Genomic DNA, 20,986 nt, shown 5'->3' with positions numbered 1-20,986 from the left:
TGGGACACAGTTCTGCCTCAGGGCCCACTGGCCAGAGAAGAAGCCAGACAGGCACATAAAGAGTAATGACCCTGTTGGTCTCTGTGCCAAGGATCCCAAAAGGGCCACTGAGAGAGAGCTCTCTCTCCGGAGGAGGCAGGCTGAGGTGGGCACCCAAGGTCCCCCAAGACTTGACAGGGATGGGCAGGGAGAATGCACCTCCTGCAAGGGACAGCAGGGAACGCGCAGAGGGGAGCAAATGGGGCTCCTGGGAATGTGAGGTGACTGTTTGGGAGGGACAGAGGGTACCCAGGCAAAGGGTGTAGGGAGGTGGAAGGGCCAGCCAGTGAGGAGCCTTAGATAACAATTTCAGCCAGGCCAGAGGCCCTGAGGGCACTGCAACTTGACTGTGAGAGCTGTGTGACCCTACCATGGAAACTTTTCCAAGCCTTCAGCCCCAGCTGACCATCTTATCTATCTATGTGATATGTAGGCCACATTCTCTTCAGAGCTGAGGAGGGTTAGCATTTGCCTCCAGCCCTCCCCTTTCTCCCATAGGGAGAGCCCTAGGCAAGAAGTCTGGAAATATTTTGGACCAGATTTTTTTTTTTTCTTCCAGTTTTAATTGTTGTTCTATTACAGTTGTCCCATCTTTCCCCCATTGCTCTCCCCTGCCCGGCCCACCTCCTCCCTCTCCCACAGTCAGTCCCCACCCTGTTGTCCATGACCATGGGTCATTTACATTTGTTCCTTGACTAGACCCTTCTCCTTCTTTCCCCCCTTCTCTCCCTCCCCACTCACCTCTGGTCACTGTCAGTCTATTCCTTGTTTCCATGCCTCTGGTTCTATTTTGCTCATTTGTATTGTTCATTAGGTTCCTGTATTGGATGAGAGCATATGGTATTTTTCTTTTGCCGCCTGGCTTATTTCACTAAGCATAATACTCTCCAGTTCCATCCATGTTTTGGACCAAAAGGCAGGAGTTCTTTCTTTCTGCTGCATAGAATCCCACTATGTAAATGTGCCACAGTTTTTTGATCCACTCATCCACTGCTGGGCAGTTAGGCTGTTTCCAACACTTGGCTATTGTAAATAGTGCTGCTATGAACATAGCGGTGCATAGGTTCTTCTGAATTGGTGTTTCAGGATTCTTCGGGTATAATCCTAGCAGTGGGATCGCAAGATCAAAAGGCAGTTTCATTTTTTGTTTTTTGAGGAAGTTCCATACTGTTTTCCACAGTGGTTGCACCAGTCTGCATTCCCACCAACAGTGCACTAGGGTTCCCTTTTCTCCACATCCTCACCAACACTTGTTTGTTGATTTGTTAATGATGGACATTCTGACTGAAGTGAGGTGGTACCTTATTGTGGTTTTAATTTGCATCTCTCTGATGGCTAGTAATGTTGAGTATTCTTTCATATGCCTATGGACCCTCTGTATGTACTCCTTGGAGAAGTGTCTATTCAGGTCCTTTGTGGACCAGGTTTTGCTGCTCTCCCACTGCAGATACTTGGGTATTTTCCCACTCCTGTGCCCCAGTGAAGTGGGGGAAGAACCCCACCTCTGAGGATTGTTAAAGGTGCAGCAAAGTGACAGGTGTGAATGCCTCAAACCAATCAGCCTGGTCTGTGTCCTCAGGGTGAGGAGAGGGACTTCAGAAACAGGAACATAAGGTGAACCTCAGGGAGGGTGAGAGGAGGGGGCCCAGAGCTCCTGAACAGATGGCCTGCCTGGGGGATATCCAGGGGAAGGTGACCAAGGCTTGACCTTGCCAGCCATCACCACTGGTACTGACCCTGATTGGCCTGGCAGGATTCACATTCAAAAAATCCCTTTGAGGCTCTGTGCAGGTGTAGTGATGACTATAATGGCAACGGGGGTGGGGGCGGGGGGGGGGTGTCCTGAGACCTTCCAGTGGCCAGGCCACAAGAGACTTCTGAGAAGTGGTGCTTCCAGCTGTGTGGATGACAGAGAAGGGGAATGTGAGGCAGGAGATCAGCGAGGGCAGGAGGGTAGTTGTTAGGTGAGGGGCTTCACGGGAAGCGTCCCTGGAAGTCAGAACCCCAAGCACTTAAGTGCTGTCAGGCTCAGGCGTGCATGACTTATACTCGAATCCCGAGGCCTCTTTTGGACGAAGTAGGAGCGCTTCCACGATACTCTTAAGTGGTCACAGCAGAAGGAAAGGCGTTTGGGAAGACAGACACCTGCTCCTCTCTAAGAAACCCCGGAGCGCTCCCACGTGGCATTTTAGGTTCACTTAAGCCCCGCCCCCGTCCGCTCGGGCGCGCAGAGGCCCCGCGTCCCCGCCTCCTCGAGCGATCTACTGGGGTCGAGGGCCGGGCGATGCTAATGAGGTCTGTCGGGCCAAGGTAGCAAGCCCAGCGTCTCCACCAAGCCTAGGCTAGGCGGCGGCAGCTATGGCCGTGGCCGGGGCGCTGGCAGGTCTGGCGGCGGGTTTGCAGGGCCCATGGGTCGTCCCCAGCCCGGACTCGGACTCAGACACAGACTCCGAGGACCCGAGGACCCGTCGCAGCGCCGGCGGGCTGCTCCGCTCGCAGGTCATCCACAGCGGTCACTTCATGGTGTCGTCGCCGCACAGCGATACGCTGACCCGGCGGCGCGACCAGGAGGGGCCCGTGGGGCACGCCGACTTCGGGCCGCGCAGCATCGACCCCACACTCACCCGCCTCTTCGAGTGCATGAGCCTGGCCTACAGGTGAGGGCGGCTCCTGGGCCCGATGGCCTTAGCCCTCCATGGCGGGACCGCGCCTGGGGCCCCGGACACCCCACCCCGCCCCGAGCCTCGGTCCCCGGCTGCTCTCGGAGACTCCGGCCACATTCTGGACACCCCTCCCCACCATCCTGAGAGTCCTCTGACCCTGGTTCAGCCTGCTGAACCTTCTGGTTCCCAGCCTCATGACCACCATTCTCCCCAGGGCGCAGATCACCTGCCCTCCACCTCGACCTCCGTAGGCTCATCCGGGGGTCCACTCCCCATCCCCTCTCCTCTGCCCCCAAAGAAATGCCAGGGCATCCCTCGTGCTCCCAGGACCCTAGACCACCCTGTTACCCCCACCCCCTCCACCTGGGGACCACTCCACCCGCTCACCTGCACCCTAACACTCGCTCCCCAGCAGCCCCAGCTCCACGCCCACTCTATTTCTGCACCCTCGCGATACCGCGCGTCCAATGGTTGTCCCAATTCGTAGCCAGCCGTGTCGATCGTCTCTCGTCCCACACCCTTCCACCCCCGCCTCAGGTGCCGGGACACCTGTTTTTGACCTGCCAGGTCGAGGGTGGTGGGAAGAGAGTGCCTCAGTTGGACCCAGGAGGGCACATCTCGCAGAGGTTCCCAGTCGGGGCCGGCAGGGGGTGCCGCGGGCCGTAAGGGGTTGGTGCCCGGGAGGTCTGGGCTCGCCTACCCCAGTCGCTGCTCGAGGCTGAGCGCCTAATACTGCCTAGGACTCCTGCTTGGTGCTTCGCAGAGCGCTCTGCCGCCCGGCTCCAGACCCACGCCTTTGTCCCAGGGGAGGGCGCGAACCCGGGTCCCGGCCCAGTGCCCTGGAGCAAAGTTCCCCGGAGCTGAGGGGCCAGGATAAATTATCAACCAAAAACCGGAGGGGATAAAAGGAGATCGGCCGGCCTCGATCTTTTCTCTACAAACGTTCCTTTTCCTCCGCGGCACTCCTCCACTTCAGAGAACTGGAGTCTACAGACCCGCACTTACTGTTCGGACCGGGAGCCGGAACCCGGTGGGGATTGCCGGGTAGTGCTGTTCACCTCCAACAGCCACAGCCTTGCCACGACCCCATTGGCTGGAGGCGATGTAACCTTGGCCCTCAAGCTCTGGCCCTCAAGCTCTGGCCCCCAAGCTCTGGCCCCCGGCCCAGGTTGTTTTGCAACCTGATCGTCTCAGGCGCCAGGCCAATGTGGAAAGTTCAAATCCTCCCCCCCCCCCCCCCCCCATCACAGACCGCTGGAGCAGGGCATCTAAGGTCCTGGTACACAGAGTGCGGGCACCCCTCCTCCCCAGGCTCCCTCAGGGCCCCCCATTTCCCATCCACTCTCAACTTCAGCTTCTCAGTTATACTACACACCTCTCTACCTGGGCTGGCTAATGTGCACCCCCATCCCCACCCCACACCAGGGATGTCCAAAAGGGAAGGTTCAGGGGAGGTGACAAGGCAGGGGACAGAGTACATTCCAAAAATTGCTCCCACTAAGAGGCTGAGGGGAAGTTGATGTGAACCCAGTCAGGAGCAGCTGGAATGGAAAGGGTTGTGCTTTCTCCCTAAACACCCATAATATTCACTCCCTCTGATCTGCTCCAGGGATGGAGGTGGCTTAGTACCAGAGGAGCCTTTGAGTCCTCCCATTTGGTAGAGAAAAAAACTGAGCCTCTGACTGGGACAGTGTTTTAGCCCTTAAGGCCCCTAATTATATGGGTCCCCTGGAGGGGAGAAGATTGTGGAAGCAATCTCTAGGGTGTCCCAAGAGAATGAGTGGATGGCAAGGGACAGCAAGGCAAGGGGTCCAGAGGTGCTGGGAGGAACTGGCCAACTTGATACAGAGGACAGCCTGCCAATGCCTGGCCAGCTTTCACCCTAAGAGGGACAGTGTGGGCAGAGGAAGGACTTCTCTTCTAGGAGGAACCCCATGTTCCATGGTTCTGTGGGTGGAAGCCCCAGGGAAGCAGGTTCTGGAAGTTACAAGAACACACTTAATCATGGTCGGAGCTGGCCAGAGCTATAATCAGAACTATGGAAAGAATAGCCTCAGGGAAGTAGGGGAGTAAGCAGAACCATGTCAAGAAGATTCTAAGGGAATTGCTACAAGGTAGACATGTGTAGGGGTAGGAGGAACTTAACTAGGAGTTCTGAGTTATCCCCATCCAATCCCTAAGACTCAGACTTTCTACTGGTCATAAGTCCGTGAACCCTGGCTTCAGGCTTTTTGCTCCAGGTTGGGCCCCTCTCCTTCCCTCTCAGCTGACAGGTCCAGCACAAACCTTTCCTCCTGGGCTTAGATGTCGTCACTGTCTCATCTCCCCTAGCCCTACCTGGCCACAAACACTATAACCTCAGGAAGAGGAAGGGCAGGCAAGCTGGGGGTGGGGCACTAGGTGATCAGAGTGGGCCGGGAGGTTGCTGGGATACAGGAAGGGGCAATAAACTCAGGAGGCTACTCTCCCCCCACCCCAAATGCTACAAAAGTAGCTGGCCCAGGAAATGTGACAGGGCCCCACCACTATCACTTCTCTAGACAGATGGTGTTTTCTAACTTAGGAGACAGGGGGCCAGCCAGCAGGTCTGTGCACTTAAGCTGTGTACTCTATTTGGGTAATGAGGCCTGGTGTGCCCTGGGGTGACAGTCCGTCCCTCTCCCTACTCCAAAGCAAACAGAGGAGCTTGGAGACCAAAGAGGAGAGGGGACCCAGTAACCTACGCACCCAAGGGGCTGTAGGAGTCAGACTGCCTGCCACCCACTACCCCTTACCCCCAGAATGAGGGAGAGACCCCTGAAGGGGGCCTAGTGTTCTGAAAGACTAAGTCTTGAGGCCTCAGCCCTGTATGTGAGTAAGGGTTTAAGGAAGGTGGGCCAGAGAGGACTGGTATACAACCCTGACTTGTGGACCATGAGGAGGGAAGGACAAGCAGGGGACTAAGATCCTGAACATCTTAACCTCCTTGGTCAGCTGCCTGGAGGTGGCAGACTTGGCCCGTGCCTAGCAGGACCCTGAGAGTCAAGCCCCTCCATCACCTGTGTGGAGCTCTTTCATCTCATGGATTTCATTGACTGCTAGGGTTAGGGTCGGGGTGCTGTCTCTACATTGCTCACCATCCTAGCTGCCTTCCTTTGGGTCCTAATAGTATTGTCTTGAGCACAACCCTGAGAAGGGGTGCACCTTCCAGCTCAGTCCAGATTGCCATCCTAGGATTCTGGGCTGGGCAGACACCAGAAGGGCAATGAAAAGGCAGGCAATGACTGGCTGCTTGGAGGTTACCTCTAGTGAAGAGGCTTCCTCTCCACCCTACCCATCCCCTGGACCTGAGGAGGCCAGCAAGACTGGTAAAGAAAAAACCTGAGTGAGTCTCTGCCGTGTGATCTTGGGCATGTCCGTTTCCCTTCCTGATCCTCCATTTCCTTCAGTAAGAAATGTATCTCAGAACCCATCCTAACTGGCCTACAAGACAGTTGCCTATAAGGCCATTGAGTATTATTGTTATGAGGACTAAGCTGATGAATAGGTTCCAACCCTGGCTTTAGATCTGGTAGTAGATTAACAAGCAAGCCTCACCAAAGAACGCAAGGGCCCCTAGTGGGGACTGGGGAGGATATTTTGAAGGCCTGACTTTCAGGGAAGAAATTTCAGGCAGGTTAGAATGAGGGGCAGGATTTGAGAGGGTCCCTCAAATTGCCCACCATAGAGCCAGCCCCTGGAGAAGCTTCCTTCAATCTTCCCCTTTCTCTACCACCCCCCTGACCCAGCCCTCTCCCTCTGACAGTGGCAAGCTGGTGTCTCCCAAGTGGAAGAATTTCAAAGGTCTCAAGATGCTCTGCCGAGACAAGATCCGCCTCAACAATGCCATCTGGAGGGCCTGGTATATCCAGTGTGAGTGGGCACCATGGGTGTTCCCAGCAGAAGGGCTGCAGGAGGGTGTGGGGTGGTGGGCATTGGGGGGTGGCTGCCCAGGAGTCCCCAGCTAGCACCAACAGAGTGCTTTCAGGGAGACCAAGCTCCCAGCACCAGCACCCCTGAACAGCTTCTGACCCCTAGAGAGTCTTGGGGAGTGTGTTTCTAAGAGTGCTCTCCGCTGTGAAGCTGGGAGCAACAGGGGTCACCCCTTGGAAGTCCTATGGTGGACTGAGATTTGATGAACAGTTCAAGACTCATTCTGCATCCAATTAATGTTAGAAAGAGGTGTTAGGCACGATCTGGGCCAATTCTGTCACTTTGCAAATGGAGAAACTGAGGATCCTGTATGGGTCTCTTCCAGCCTTTTATTAAAGTACTTACTGAACCCCCACCATGTGCCCCACATGAAGGTTTTGCGGGAGGGGGCCCAGAGAGGCCATGTGGTAGAGTGGAAGGGACTCCAGACTTAGAGTTATACAGAGCTGGCTTCCCACCCTGTTTCTGCCCCTTGCTGGCTGTGTGACTGCAGGCAAGTTGTTTAACCTTTCTGAACCTATTTCCTCATCTATAAAATGAGGCCAATAGTCCTACTTTTCATGATTAATGTGTAAATAATGGGTATGAATAGGCCTGGCACAAAGTGCTCAATAAATGATGGTTGAATCTGAGGTACCCTTGAGAAGGTCATGGTCATTCATTTGGTGATATAAGACCTCTCCACCTTAGCACCTGGCAGGGGCAGCAGAGCCTGAGAGGCCTCAGATTAGTTGGCCCTGTTTTGGGACCTTGTCAAGCTTAGTTAGGTCCTGCTGTAGGATCCAAGGCTACCTGAGCTGGAGACACACAGCCCGGGAGGGGCCACACACAGTATTCTCTGTACTGGCCTACCAGATTACACCTAAGCAGTGAGAGGGAGTGTTTTTGGTTTCTATTCATCTCTGCGTCTAGCACTTTCATAAATCATCTTATTGGAGACTCCCTAGCAACCCTGGAAGGTAGGTATTATTACCCCCATTTTATAGATGTGTAGGTGAGGCCCAGAAGGCTGTTCAGGGGTATATAGCATAACAGGAGCAGAGCTGTGCCTAGGAAGTCCAGGGCTCTCCAACTCTGGGCCCAGGGCTCCTTTCACTGAGCCCTGCTGGCTGGCTCCCAGACCTCACCTGAGAGCCAGACTGCCCAAACCCGGAATGTGATAGGCCAGGGAAATCTGTGTCACTGTCTGTCTCCCCTTCCCTACAAAGCTGGATGGGATGCAAACCTGGGCTCCTCACCCAGACAGAGTGTGGTCTCTAGCTTTTGTACAAGCTGCTGGAAGGACCCCAGGTTCTGAGTCAGACAGAGGTGGATTTGAGTCAACTTCTAGTATGCCCTAGCTAGGTGGACTTTTAGCCTCCCCTAGCCGAAGCTTGCTCATCTGTAAAGTGGGCTTAACAGTAGGGCCTACACCTGAGGTCTGCTGTGAGTTTTCAGTATGATCACATTTCAGCATAGGTAGACACATGCAAGGGCACCCTGAGGGTGAGCCCTGGGGTCTGTCACTACTATTGTGATAACAGCGAGAGCATGGGCAGGCAGAGAACAAATGTCAGGGCTCCTCCTCCTCCCTGAGCACCCAACATGTGGAGGCAGATTTCAGAAAAGGGAGAGGGGTAGTGACTATTGGAGTACTGCCTGGCTCATGCCCCCCTGTGCCCCTGCACCTGTCACTCCTCTGCAGGCTCCTGGCCTCCAGGACCCCCTCCTTTCCCGAAAATTGTCTTCTCAATTCCCTCTGAGTTCCCAAAGCACTGTGCCCCTTTCATGGGCAGACTCTCCACCTGACATTAGCACATGTTATGTGTGTGCTTCCCTCATCTTGGTCACTAAGATGAGCTCCAAGAGTCATCTGTGAATTCTGTCCCAGCATCTGTCACAGCATAGGCGCAAGGTGCTCAGTCCCTGCATGAATGGAGGCATTTCTCATTGTTAAATAAAGCCTGCCCTTTTGTGGAAGCACAATGCCCCTGGTGGGAGTGGGGAGAATAGGCCTCGCCTGCTCAGCCCTGACTCTCTGGAGGCCCTGGGCAAACTTACTCTTTGCTGGTGCTTATTGCCTCATCTGGAAAGCCAGGGCAGATGCTCTTTGACACCCTGGACCCCCTGAGAGTCCACACACCCAAGGGCCTGTCCTTTTGTTTTCTGTCCAGGTGTAGGGCTCAGCAATCCTAATAGGGATCATTTTTGGAGGATGACCTTTAGGACAGAAGTTTATAAATGATGTTGAAGTCCCAAGAAATTTCATGTTCGGGTAGTCCCCTCCTCTGTGTCAGTTGTACCAGAGGAAGTTTGCTGAGGGCTTCAGCAGGATGGGCCCCCACGGACACCCCTGAAGTCCTTTTTGTTAAGACTGCCAGAAAGTCACTGCCCAGGCTTTTAAAGGCCTGTTCTGTACCCAGGTCTGTGCCAGATGAAGGGATTCTGGGCAACAGGGCTGCAGTTCCTGCTTTCACTCCCAGCAGGGAGGCTAGCATGTAGAAAAATGGCCAAGGCAGGTGGAGATTGAGGCAGACATGACCAGGGGGTTTCAGAGGAGGGAAGGCTTCTGGAAGAGTGGCTGCTCTGGGCTATCCTGGCAGGTGGGCAGCTGAGCACGAGGCAGAATAAAACCAGAGGGTGGGCTGTGTGGAGGAGCTGTTTGGCTTCAAGGTGGGGCATACGAAGGAGACACAAAGGCAGGAGAAGCAGTGGAACTGGGAAGCCAAGTTCAGGGATATGGACTTTATGATAGGGTTTTAGGAGGTCCTGGAGGGATTCAGGCCTGACCTGTGCTTTAGGAAGAATTGACCTGGCTGCAGTAGGAAGATGGGCTGGAGAGTTGTGAGACTGAAGTCAGAGAGGTCAAGGTGAGAAATGACACCAGCCTAAAAAATGACAGAAGGCAGAGGGCAGAAATGTCACACATCCTTGGGATTAAGATGGTTAGTCCATGGATCAGTCAGCAATCTGGGAATCAGGGGGCAGTTTTTCTGACTGGGAAGCAGTGCTGGAAGCCCAGAGGAGGCACAGTCTGGGGAGGAAATTTCCCGAACACCTGAGAGTGACAAGTTTTGGGACATCCTAGCGGAACATACACAGGCAACTGGGAAACGGGTCTGACGATGCAAAGGGGCAGGATGAGAGTGGTTGGGAGGTGGGCATGGAGGCAGATGCTGAGTCACAGGAGGTGAAGATGAGATTGGGAATGTAGAAGTGTAGGTGACTAGTGACAACCTTTCTAGAGTTTGGAGGGTAAGCAAAAGGGTTAGTTTGTTGGGTAGCCTAGGGAAGGGAAAGGTTTGGAGGTAAAGGAGAACCTGGAATGTGTTTATAGGCACAAAGGAAAGAGCCTGGAGAGAGATCAGGATTAGAGACAGGGAATGGAGTGGAGGAGATGAAAAGGGGGCTCAGGTGGACAAGGCGTGGCCTCTGAGATCAGAATGGGCAGTGCCAAGAAGCCTGAGGCAGGGGACCAAGAACTCTGGGCCCTTGGTCTTCCAGTCTAACCAGAATATTCTTAGGGCAGCTCACTCCCTATAGCCCCAATCCCATCCATCAAGCATTACTTTCACACCTACTAGGCTGGGTTAGTTTCACAGGGTTGCATAGAAGAGGAAGATTTGGTAGCACTATAGAAGGCAGGAAGACTTCCTGGAGGAGGTGGAACTTTATGTATTGAAGGCCAGGCAGGATTCTGTAGTGTGGCACCTGAGTCCCAGTCCCCTTGGGGTGAAAGAAGAGGGAGCTGGGCACCCCTGACCTGGCCGCCTTTTTTCAGATGTGGAGAGGAGGAAGAGCCCCGTGTGTGGCTTCGTGACCCCCCTGCAGGGGCCTGAGGCTGATGAGCACCGGAAGCCGGAGGTAGCTGAGATTTAGGGGACGACCGTTCACCTGCCTCCCCAACAAACCCGACCCCTCTCTCCGTTCCCTTCCCGCACTGAGCCAGAGGAGCCAGCCCAGATCGGGACTGGGCGAGGGCTGAAGTCAGTGCTACCTCCACACTGAGCCTACTCCCGGCCCTCTGCAGGCTGTCGTCCTGGAGGGAAATTACTGGAAGAGGCGCATCGAGGTGGTGATGCGCGAGTACCACAAGTGGCGCATCTACTACAAGAAACGGGTCAGTGGGGGCCCCAGGGAACGCCCCACACCTTTCCCTGACAGTGCTGGCCACTGCTTCTCTTGGAAGAGCCCTGGAGGGGCTCCCCCAACCTCCATTAAGAACTAGGCTGGCTGCGCCACCGTGTGGCCACAGGATATTCTTGCAGTCTCCTTACTTCCAGGGCGGAGGAGCTCCTGAAGGAAAGTGGGGGATCCTGTTGATTTGGGGGAGCTTGTGATTAGGGGAGACCTTGGCGGGGAATGATGGGGGAAGGGCAAGGAATCCAGTGTTCACGTTTCTGTGTTTCTTCAGCTCAGTAAGTCCAGCAGGGAAGGGGATCTCCTGGCCCCAAAGCAGGTGGGTGCTCCCTGGAACCAGAGAATCGAATTGACAGCTTCCCTCTGAGGAAGAAGCAGTGGCAAAGGAGGGTGGGATGTGAGAGTGGGACATGAGGGGAGTGGGCATGGCCGCGGTCCTCTGGTTTACCAATTGAACTCTTCTCCCCTTGGAGCAGTGGTGGGAAGACCCTAAACTTTCTGGTTGAGCAAGTGGTGGGGAGGCATGGAGGAATAAAAGGCCCTAAAAACTAGGGCGCTTGGCAGGACAAAGTATAGGAGGCAGGATGAACACCCTTATCTCCTCAGCAGCCCTCCTGATCTATCTCCCATGGGTAGTTGTTAGAGCCCAGTGAGGTGACCCTAGCCTTCCAGGCAGCAAACTGGGTCCACCAGAGAGATGGGAGGAGGGACTGCAAAGAGAGGCCCTCTGGCTGACTGACCACTTCATCCCCCAGGCAGGGGGTGATGTGGAAGGCCCAGGGGCAGTGGGCAACCCCTGTGTCCCCAGTCTGAGGAGGGACAGGAGCAGCAGAGCCCTTAGGCTGCTACTGCCGGCTCTGTCTCCCTAGACTGAAGCGAGGTGGCAGCCACCGGAGCGATGGTGTGAGCAGCTCTTCTCCAGCATGGTGCCTGTGCTGCTGGGGGGCCCAGCAGAGGAGCCCAGTGGGCGGCAGCTTCTGGACCTCGATTGCTTTTTGTCCGACATCTCTGACACACTCTTCACCATGACTCAGCCCAGCCCCGCACCCCTGCAGCTGCCCCCTGAGGATGGTGAGGCCTGTACCCGGGAAAGGAGGCCTGTGAGAATCAGGCAGTGCAGGGAGGGTGGCCCAGGACAGGTGTGCTGCTGCTCTTGACGTCACCACTGCCCCCTCCAGCTTACGTTGGCAATGCTGACATGATCCAGCCGGAACTGACGCCTCTGCAGCCCAGCCTGGATGACTTTATGGAGATCTCAGGTGGGACAGGCCCCTCCCCTGGGGTGGAAGGGCAGGGTCAGTGTGAGGAGAGCCCCAGGTTGACCTCATGCCAGTTCCATGCCCCTCTGGAAGAGTGGATGGTCTGGGTGATTTCTGAGGGATTTTCCTGGTGTACCTTTGTCTGACCTTGGGATGAAGTTGATGTGGCCTCAGGTGAGAGCAGGGCCAGACCCAGTACTCGGTCAGGGACCAGGGGACCAGGGTCATTGAAGCTTCAGACTCTGGGAGCTCCCAGGAAAGCAGTGGATGCTGGCACTCTCTCAGGGAGAGAGGGACAGTGATTTGTTTGGGTGTATTTATTTACATAATTCATTTAAAAAACTATTATATTTCCAATATACACACAAATAGAGAGAGAATTCAATGAACCCTCATGTAACTAACCATCACCAACTCCAACATTTATCAACTCTTGGCCGGTCTTGTTTTATCGACACCTCACCCATTTCTCCCCTCCTATGTTATTTTTAAGAAAATCCCAGGAATTAAATCAGGTAAAGCATTTTTTTTTTTAAGTAGTATGTTTCCCTGCCTCCCTCTCCTGACCCCCAGGGCCACCAGGTCACAGGAGTATGTCCTGCCAGAGATGCTCATGTCTGTATACAATGAGCCCACACAGACAAATGTCTGTTTTTGTTTCTACAGTGTTCTTCCCCACATTGCTTTCTTCACATAGCTATAGATCTTGAGGACTGCCCCTGATATTCATACACTTAGGAGACTTCATAGCCATTCTAGGGACCAGGTAGACATTGGGGTTCATCCAAGGCTGAGAGGGCAGAAAGGGGTTCCTGGGATAAAGGCTTAGTTTCAGAGACCCCTTCACTTCTTCCCCACAGGGTCCTGGGCCTGTCAGTCAATAAGTGGAGGCCTATGGGGCGGGGACTAGGGAATGAGGAACAACCCCCACCCCTGCCTCAGCCCTGGACAGGGGTGGGGGCTGAAGGGGCAGAAGTGTTGATGGCAGTGCCCTGGGAGCAGACCAGTCTGGGAGGGCAGCGACCCTGTCTGGGCACACAGACCCCTGCCACAGGTAGGAGCTCAACTGCCCCCACTCCGGGATCTGGGCAAAGCCGGGGGCTAGGAAGTGACTTCTCTCAGCCCAGAGTGGCTGCTGGGGTGGGGGCAAGTATGGACAACCTATTATAGGGAGTGGAATGCAGAAGAAATGGCTAATGTCGCCCCACCAATGCTCCAGACACTTGTACGGCAGGGCTACCAGGGTTGCCTCTTTGATTATCCCTAAGAGCTCCTTGCTTGAAAGGAAACCCAGTGAGGTGGCTGCTGAGGGGAGGGAGGGTTCAGTGAGGGGTGCTCAGAGAAGGGGAGGGAGCTTGGGTAAGAGAAGGGCTCAGGGAGAGGATGGTGGGTCAGCGGAGGGACTCAGTGGGTGAGGAGGGCTAGAAAGCAGCTTCTCTCGAGGCTGGGTGGGGACATGCCCGCAATCTGAGATAAGGGCATGATGGTGACTCAGTGATGAGCTGGGCTTGCTGCTCCATGAGGCCTGCGAAGCCCTGGGGGGACAGCAACAGTAGGGAGCAGGGAGCTGCTCTGTGGCCCTCAGCCTCCTTCCCCAGGCCCAGGACAAGGCTGATTCTAGAACCAAGGCTTCAAGGGCCCTAGTGAGGAGATCCATGGTCCCTGGGGGGCTGAAGAATGGAGGATCAGTAACTGCTCACCCTCTGCCACCCAGTCTCTTCGTTAAAAGGAGGCAGCAGGACAGCAAGAAGATCCCTTATGACTGTGTGGCCAAGAAAACACACACACACACACACACACACACACACACACACACACACGGGCACCGGGCAGATATGCACACGCTGAGCACCTCACATCAGGGAAGGTGCACACAGACTTAGATCTACAGACAGTGGGACAGACAGGGAGACAGAGAGACAGATGCTGCATGAGACCACACATTGACACATAGAGTTGGCTGCCCAGTGACATGTGGACCCCAGAGTCACATAAGTTATACATGTAGATTTGACCCCCATCAGGCTCAAGGTTTGGTGTGGTCTTTTCTGTCCCACTCCTGGGTCTCCTTCGAAGGGGCCCTCCAGGGAGAGGCCTTACCAGCTTCCTTGGCTGGGGGTCTGGGGCCCATCAAGGCCGGTGGGGACGGATCTGACCAGACTAGGAGGCCTTGGGAGCTGGTACAGACTGAGAGCTGGTCAGGGTCAGAGAAAGGTGCCCGGAAGGGAGCGGGCGGGCGGGTGGCGCCCAGGCCCGGGATGTGGTTAGGCCACAGGCAGCTGCTTCCCAAAACCAGAATAGCCCGAGGATTACACAATCCGCACCTCAAACAATGTGGCTGCCATCTCCCTCCCAACCCTTCCAGGCTTTCCAGAACCCCTTGCTCCACCTCTGCTCTGAGCCCATCCTCTGACCCCTGTTCTCATCCACTTAGCTGCTTCACTCCATTCCTGGGTTCTACCATTGAGGTCCCATTTGTTGACCTTCCAGCAAACCAACTTGTCCCATAGACTCACTGACCTCCTGACCCCTCTTACCCCTAACTCATCTCTTGAACTCATGTCACCCTGTGGCTCCTCCCTTGGACTTCACCCCTTTCCCTCCCTGACATACTCTATTACCTTCCCCCACTTTTTGGTCCCCAAAAGGGCTGGTGACAGGAGTGGACAAGGGGAGGGCCCAGGTCTGGGTATGGGGATGGGGGGCTTCATAGCCAAGTGTGGGGCTCAGTGGGAGGGCTACATCTATAATCCTATTCACACCCCCACACAGTCCCCTGCTGTCTCCCACTCAGGCCCATCCCACCAGAGCTTATGTTGCTGCTTCCCTTGAGTGAGACAGAAACTCTCCCAGTTTCACAATCTCCTGTGGAAGCCCCCCCGCCCAGCCCAGCCTAGGACAGGGCACGAGGCCCGCTGTCCCCCCATGGCTTCTAGCTGTGGCCTTAGCCCTAACTACTGCCACCCTGTGTGTCTGAATTACAGATTTCTTCACCAACTACCGCCCCCCACAGACAGCTACGCCTTCAAACTTGCTGGAGCCCCCCAGCTTCAGTCCCATGGCTGACTCCCTTTTTAGTAGTGGGATGCTGGGCTCAGAGGTGCCCCCTGCCTCCTTGGGCATGACCCACCTCCCAGAGCAAAACCATCTGCAGGTGAGCTTCCCCCACCCCACCCCGCCCTACCCAGCTCACCTGTCCATGTCCAGGAGGAATTTTGGGTACTTTCTGAGTGCCCAGTCCTGTGCTTGCTTGGACAGGTGAGACTGGAGGGAGAGAAAGACCCCTGGAGGGTGTGATTCAGCTGGGGAGGAAAGACCCTCGTGAAGCAGAACTGACAAGATAGCTGTGGGGGAGTTATGCCGAAAGCAGGAAGAGCATGGAGAGGCACTACTGAGGGCTGGGTTGCTTATAGAAGGCTTCCTGGAGGAGGGGGGAGTTCTGGGCCTTAGTGTACAGATTGAGTTTAGACAGAAGAAGAGACCAGTAGAGAGCGAGGTGGATGAGAGAAGAAGCTCAAATTAGTGCATTGAGGCAGCAAACTGAGCATGTGTGCTTAGGAAACAGTGAATCTACCATTTTGGCTCAAGAACTCCCAGACCCAATTTGGATGTTGTCTCCCTGCTGCTAAGTTAGATGCCTTTCCTTCCATCATCAGACTTTTTAGGCACTATTGTAGTTATTGTTGAGGGGTCTCTCTACTGGACTAGAAAGTGAGCTCCTTGCTGGAAATGCTGTGTTTTGCTCACCACTGCATCTTCCATACCTAGCACTGTTCAAACACACCAAGAGCACTGACTAAATGATTGTCCAATGATCAAGCAAGTGAGTGAATGAGTGACTGTATAGATGTATGGGTGTGTTGGTGAGTGGATAGCTGGGTTGCAGATGGGGCTATATGCTTAAATGAGTTGGTATATATATATAGGTGGGTGAGTGGTTGGTTGGATGGATGAATGGGCTGATGAGTGAATTCATAGGTGAATGAACAGTTTGGTGGATCAATTAATGGGCTAGTGGGTGGATAAGTGGCTAGTCAATATATGGTGGATGAATGAAGGAAGTATAGATAACTGGATGGATTGGTGAATGGGTTAGTACCTGCTGGGCTGGTGGAAAGATAGATGTGCTAGCTCATAGGTGAGAGAATAAATAGGTAGGTGAATGGATGGATGGATGGAAGGAAGGAAGGGTGGATAGAAGGAAAGAAGGATGGTTGGATGGATAAATTCTTTAATGAATAAATGAGTGGGCAGGAAGATTAATACTCTTTCTCATGCCTTCTTTGTGCATTAATGTGTTTCACTGCCTCCCCTCATCAGATTATAGCTTCCCTGGTGTGTGTGCTAAAGGGCAGGGATCATTTCTCTTATCTCTCCCAGTGCCCAGTTCAGAGCTCAGCTAGGACAGGAGGCTGCCTGGGTGGCTATAAAGGCTACTTTTCTCCCCTGCTCTCTGTTCCCCCAACCAGGCTCGCAGCAGCTGCCCTGGCTCCCTGGATTCCAGTGCCTTCCTGAGCTCTGATTTCCTCCTTCCTGAAGACTCCAAGCCTAAACTCCCACCCTGTCCCACACCCCAGCCCCTCCTCCAATACCCTGCCCCTGCCAAAGGGCCTGGTCTTGAGCCCTGTCCCCTACCCCTCTTCCCTTCCATGGCTCTGCCCCCTGCTATGCTGCAAGAAGAAACTCTCTTCTCTCCCAGATTCTCCTTCCCTACTGTCCCTCCTGCGTCAGGAGCATCCCCACTGCCTGCTCCCACAACCTTCCCTTCCACCCCACAGCCTGGTCCAGGCCCTGCCCCCACCCACATTCCCATGGACCTTCTATCCTCAGGGTATCCAGAGCCCCAATTTGGGCCTCACTTCTCAGTGCCCCAAGGTGTGCAGCCCAGAGGCAAGCCCCCCACCCCACCCCATAGTGGGAGGAAGCCCAGCCCTCCCACCTTGGCCCCTGGCACTGACAGGGGCAACAGCTCCTGCCTCACACAGTTGCTCACAGCAGGTGAGATAGGAAGGGCAAGGTTGACAGAGGGAAAGATGGGAACCGGATTGGAAGTGGGAAGCCTATGGGTGCAGAGGGTGAAGGTTAAGGGACAGGCTCAGCTGGGAGGCAGGGAGGTGAGGAAATTAGGATGGGGGCTCCAAACCCGAATGAAGTGTGGGATACTAGGACTGGAGAGATGGGGATTGGGAAATGACCCTGAAAGGCCCTCACAGTCTGCCTGTGCACAGCCAAGCCTGAGCAAGCCCTGGAGCCACCTCTTGTGTCCAGCTCTCTCCTGCGGTCCCCAGAATCCCCGGTAAGATGGTGTGCGCTGGGAGTGGGGTGTAGCCTCAGAGCTTCACCCCCACTCTCCACCCTTCTCCACCCCAGCAGGAGACGGTCCCTGAATTCCCCTGCACCTTCTTTCCCCTGACTCCGGCCCCCACACCACCCCGGCCACCTCTGGGCCAAGCCACACTGGCCCCTCCCAGGCCCCTGATTGTCCCCAAAGTAGAGCGGCTGTCACCCCCAGCACCCAGCGGTAAAGAGGGGTTGCAGGGATTGGAGGGCACTAGGGGTTGGAGGGAGGGGAAAGAAGAGGGGGGACTGTGTCTGGGGCCAGGATGAGAGGGCCAGGTCAACGCGACCTTCTCCCCTCTGTTGGTCTGTCTGTGGGTCTGTCTGTCTCTGCCACAGGTGGTGAGCGGCGACTCTCTGGGCAGCTCAACTCCGTGCCGGCCCGAGGGACTCTGAGTGTCCAGGTCTCTATTCCTCAACCCATGCTAAGCAAGGGTTGTCCAGACAACAAGGTGGCACTATCCCTGTACCCTAATATCTCTTTGCTACCCCTAGGCCCTCCCACACTCTTTCCTAGGCTCACTCCACTTTCTGCACTCCCAAGACTGAGAACCGCCGCATCACGCACATCTCTGCGGAGCAGAAGCGGCGCTTCAATATCAAGTTGGGGTTTGATACCCTGCATGGGCTGGTGAGCACGCTCAGCACTCAGCCCAGCCTCAAGGTGAGCCCCCACCCCAGGCTGGCACCCCCAGAGTCACAGGACCCTTCATGGACCCCTTACCTAAGACTAAATCCCAGCACCCTCCAGGTACTCAGTTGCCTCCTCCCACCCCCCAGTGTCTCAGTGGGTCCCAGCACCTGAGCCCACACTGACAATGCCTACAGGTCAGCAAAGCAACGACCCTGCAGAAGACAGCTGAGTACATCACCATGCTGCAGCAGGAGCGGGCGGCCTTACAGGAGGAGGCCCAGCAGCTACGGGACCAGATTGAGGAGCTCAATGCTGCCATTAAGTAGGCAGGAACCTGCAGGTGCTGGGGCAAGTGGGCCTGTTGCCTGACTGTCGACCCCTGACCCTCCCCATGTCCCCAGCCTGTGCCAGCAGCAGCTGCCAGCTACTGGGGTGCCCATCACACACCAGCGTTTCGACCAGATGCGAGACATGTTTGAAGACTATGTCCGGACCCGAACACTGCATAACTGGAAGTTCTGGGTAGTATCCTCACTCGGCCAGCGGTGGGGTGTGTGCCGCAGTCAGACCAGGTTGTGCCTGGCTGCAGGCACAGCTTCACAGGCCAGCCAGGGTTTCAGAGCTGCTCCCAGGGGAAGGGACTCCAGTCCCACCTCCTCCTTCCAGGCCTTGGTATCTTGGATAGCAGTGTTGCCAGTGTTGGGCTGGGAGCAGATGGAAACTGAGGAAGGGGCCTTTGGGTAGGGGGACTATAACCCTGCCTACAGAAAGTCCCAAGGGCAGTTTGGGAAAACCTAAACTCTGAGTGGCATGAGTGGGCTGGGCCATAGGAGAGACTTGGAATCGCTTACCCCCTTACTTGGTCAAGCTCTTGACTGAGCCAGGGCAGGAAGGCCAGGGATGGAGGATGGTCCAGCTTAGGAAAAGGACATGGAGGAGCTGGGGGAGGGGGCCGAGAGCCAGTTAGCTGGGCAGGCCTTGGCAGGATGGGAGGCGGGGTGGCTATAGTGGGGGTCCTTTTGTTTCAAGGCTTCACAGTTGCCAGGCCTTTCTCCTGGTTTGGGCCAGATGCCAGGGCTACATGTGAGGTGGGTGAGGATAATGGCTGGACAACAGGCCTGTTCCTTGACCTGGACCAGTTCAGCATCCTCATCCGGCCTCTGTTTGAGTCCTTCAATGGGATGGTGTCCACAGCAAGCTTGCAGAGCCTTCGTCAGACCTCGTTGGCCTGGCTGGATCAATACTGCTCCCTGCCTACTCTCCGGCCAAGTACGTCAGCCAGTTGCCTGCCCAGTGGAATGTCTAGGCCTTAGGGCAGAGGGTTTCACTCTGCCTAGACTCCAGGTTCAGCCTGCCTTCAAAATAATCATCCCATCATGCTCCCTGGATGGTTCCCCAACCACCAGGACCCCTACAGAGAGCCTCTCGAACTAGCATCTCCCCCTACCCATTTGTCTTCAGCATCCAAGGGCAGGGACCTGACCCCAGGAGGTGTCTCTCTCTCTCTTTCTTTAGCTTTCCTGAACTCCCTCCGCCAGCTGAGCACATCTACCAGCATCCTGACGGACCCAGGCTGTATACCCGAGCAAGCCACACGGGCAGTCACAGAGGGCACCCTTGGCAAACCGCTCTAGTGATGACCAGACCCTGCCATTCACTCAGCTGCGTTGGGGTTGCTTTCCTTGTGCATGAGCTCTTCCTCCTGCCCCAGGCCCTGGCTGTTTCCTTGCCTTAGAGTTAAGCAGGATCCTAGCCTCTTTCCCACCTCCAGGAAGCTAGGAAGAACTGAGTTCTAGTCTCTGTTCTGCCAGTAACTCACACTGTAACCTAGGGGACTCATACTCCCTCTTTGGAACTCCATTTTCTAGTCTGCAAAATGGGGTTGGGGAAGTCTCAATCAGAATATGACCCCAAGGCCTCAGCATCTGTGACACTTGGGGGCCTAAACTGGCAACTCAGGGAGCTTGAAAGAGGGAATGGGACAATCCTCTTTCCCTGTCACTCCTATCTGCTCCCCAGCAGGTAGGGCACAAGCCTCTGTTTCTGAGCAAATAAACAAAAAAGGAGGTCCCCTCTCTCTGTCCCTTCACTGGTAACCTGGGGGCGGGGGCTGCAGGACAGCATCCCCGGGGAGAAGAGGCCAAGTTCTGATCCTAGGAGAACACACAGCAGGGGGCGGCCCAACCAAAGCAGGCATCTTGTGTGTGTGTGTATGCATGTGTGTGGATTTTGTAAAAAATTCTTGACCAATAAAAATAAAAACCACCGAGGACTGTCAGTGTATCCGGCTTTGGGGTGGAGAGTTGGTTGGCAGTGGGAGGTGGCCTTGAAAGGACCTTAGCTTTTCCTCTGAGCTGGAAAGCCACTGGAAGGTTTTGACTAGAGATGAGACAAGATCAGATGTTAACTTCTCAACAGAATCCCTCTGGGTGCTGGGTTAAGAATAGGCCGTATAGGGCAATGGTGGAAGCAGGACAGCCAGACTTAGGCTGGTGCTGTCATCCAGGTGAGAGATGACACATGTCCTGGAAATCTTCCCTCCATGGCCAGGACAGGGTTCAGAGAGGTTCACCACATTCCAAGTTGGAAGAGGGCAGAGCTGCGACCAAGGACTAAAAGTGACAGGGCCACTGGACAGAACCACCCAGAAGGAGAACGTGCTGCTGCAGAGGGCAGTGATGTCCCCACTGTGCAAGCAGACTGGATGGCCCCTTAATTGGGATGTCTTAGAAGGAACTGATACTTCAGATGGAGTTGGGGTAAAAGGCCCCAATACTTCATTGATCCTTTCATTGATCCATTTAACAAATATTCCCTGATTGCCTGTGAACCAGGTGGTGGTCTTGGCTCTTGGGATTCTGTTCACTGCTGTACCCCTCTCCTCATGCAGCTGACCATTCAGGCCCCACAAGTCCAAATCCTCTCACATCTCAGAAATTCTAGAGGCACCTGAAGGATATAAACACAGTCTTCTGTGAGCTTTG

The 20,986-nt window shown here is 55.0% G+C and overlaps 1 protein-coding gene across 1 annotated transcript; it reads left to right on the top strand.

Annotated features, from left to right (window-relative positions):
• The first annotated feature begins 2,297 nt into the window (after positions 1 to 2,297).
• Positions 2,298 to 20,280, top strand: MLXIPL (MLX interacting protein like). Its single transcript, XM_090276873.1, has 17 exons — positions 2,298 to 2,696; positions 6,487 to 6,593; positions 10,414 to 10,496; positions 10,663 to 10,752; positions 11,047 to 11,091; positions 11,642 to 11,843; positions 11,951 to 12,031; positions 15,016 to 15,185; positions 16,501 to 17,029; positions 17,260 to 17,327; positions 17,402 to 17,552; positions 17,708 to 17,820; positions 17,913 to 18,032; positions 18,197 to 18,324; positions 18,404 to 18,527; positions 19,142 to 19,271; positions 19,518 to 20,280. Exons 1-17 carry the CDS (start codon positions 2,398 to 2,400, stop codon positions 19,634 to 19,636), a joined length of 2,559 nt encoding a protein of 852 aa, XP_090132999.1. The 5' UTR covers positions 2,298 to 2,397; the 3' UTR covers positions 19,637 to 20,280.
• Positions 20,281 to 20,986: the final 706 nt, after the last annotated feature.

This window comes from Furipterus horrens, unplaced genomic scaffold (assembly GCF_987537825.1).
Source record: "Furipterus horrens unplaced genomic scaffold, mFurHor1.1.pri manual_scaffold_5, whole genome shotgun sequence".
NCBI classification, from domain to species: Eukaryota; Metazoa; Chordata; class Mammalia; order Chiroptera; family Furipteridae; genus Furipterus; species Furipterus horrens.
The sequence above is the reverse complement of the archived record's forward strand: the minus strand, read 5'-3'. Positions and strand labels throughout refer to the sequence as shown.

Excerpts from the sequence above, each read along its gene's own strand:
- MLXIPL (XM_090276873.1), top strand. The coding sequence starts at position 2,398 with ATGGCCGTGGCCGGGGCGCTGGCAGGTCTGGCGGCGGGTTTGCAGGGC. Across the intron at positions 10,753-11,046 it reads GCATCTACTACAAGAAACGG|CTCAGTAAGTCCAGCAGGGA; the intron begins GTCAGTGGGGGC and ends GTGTTTCTTCAG. Across the intron at positions 17,328-17,401 it reads TGCGGTCCCCAGAATCCCCG|CAGGAGACGGTCCCTGAATT; the intron begins GTAAGATGGTGT and ends TCTCCACCCCAG.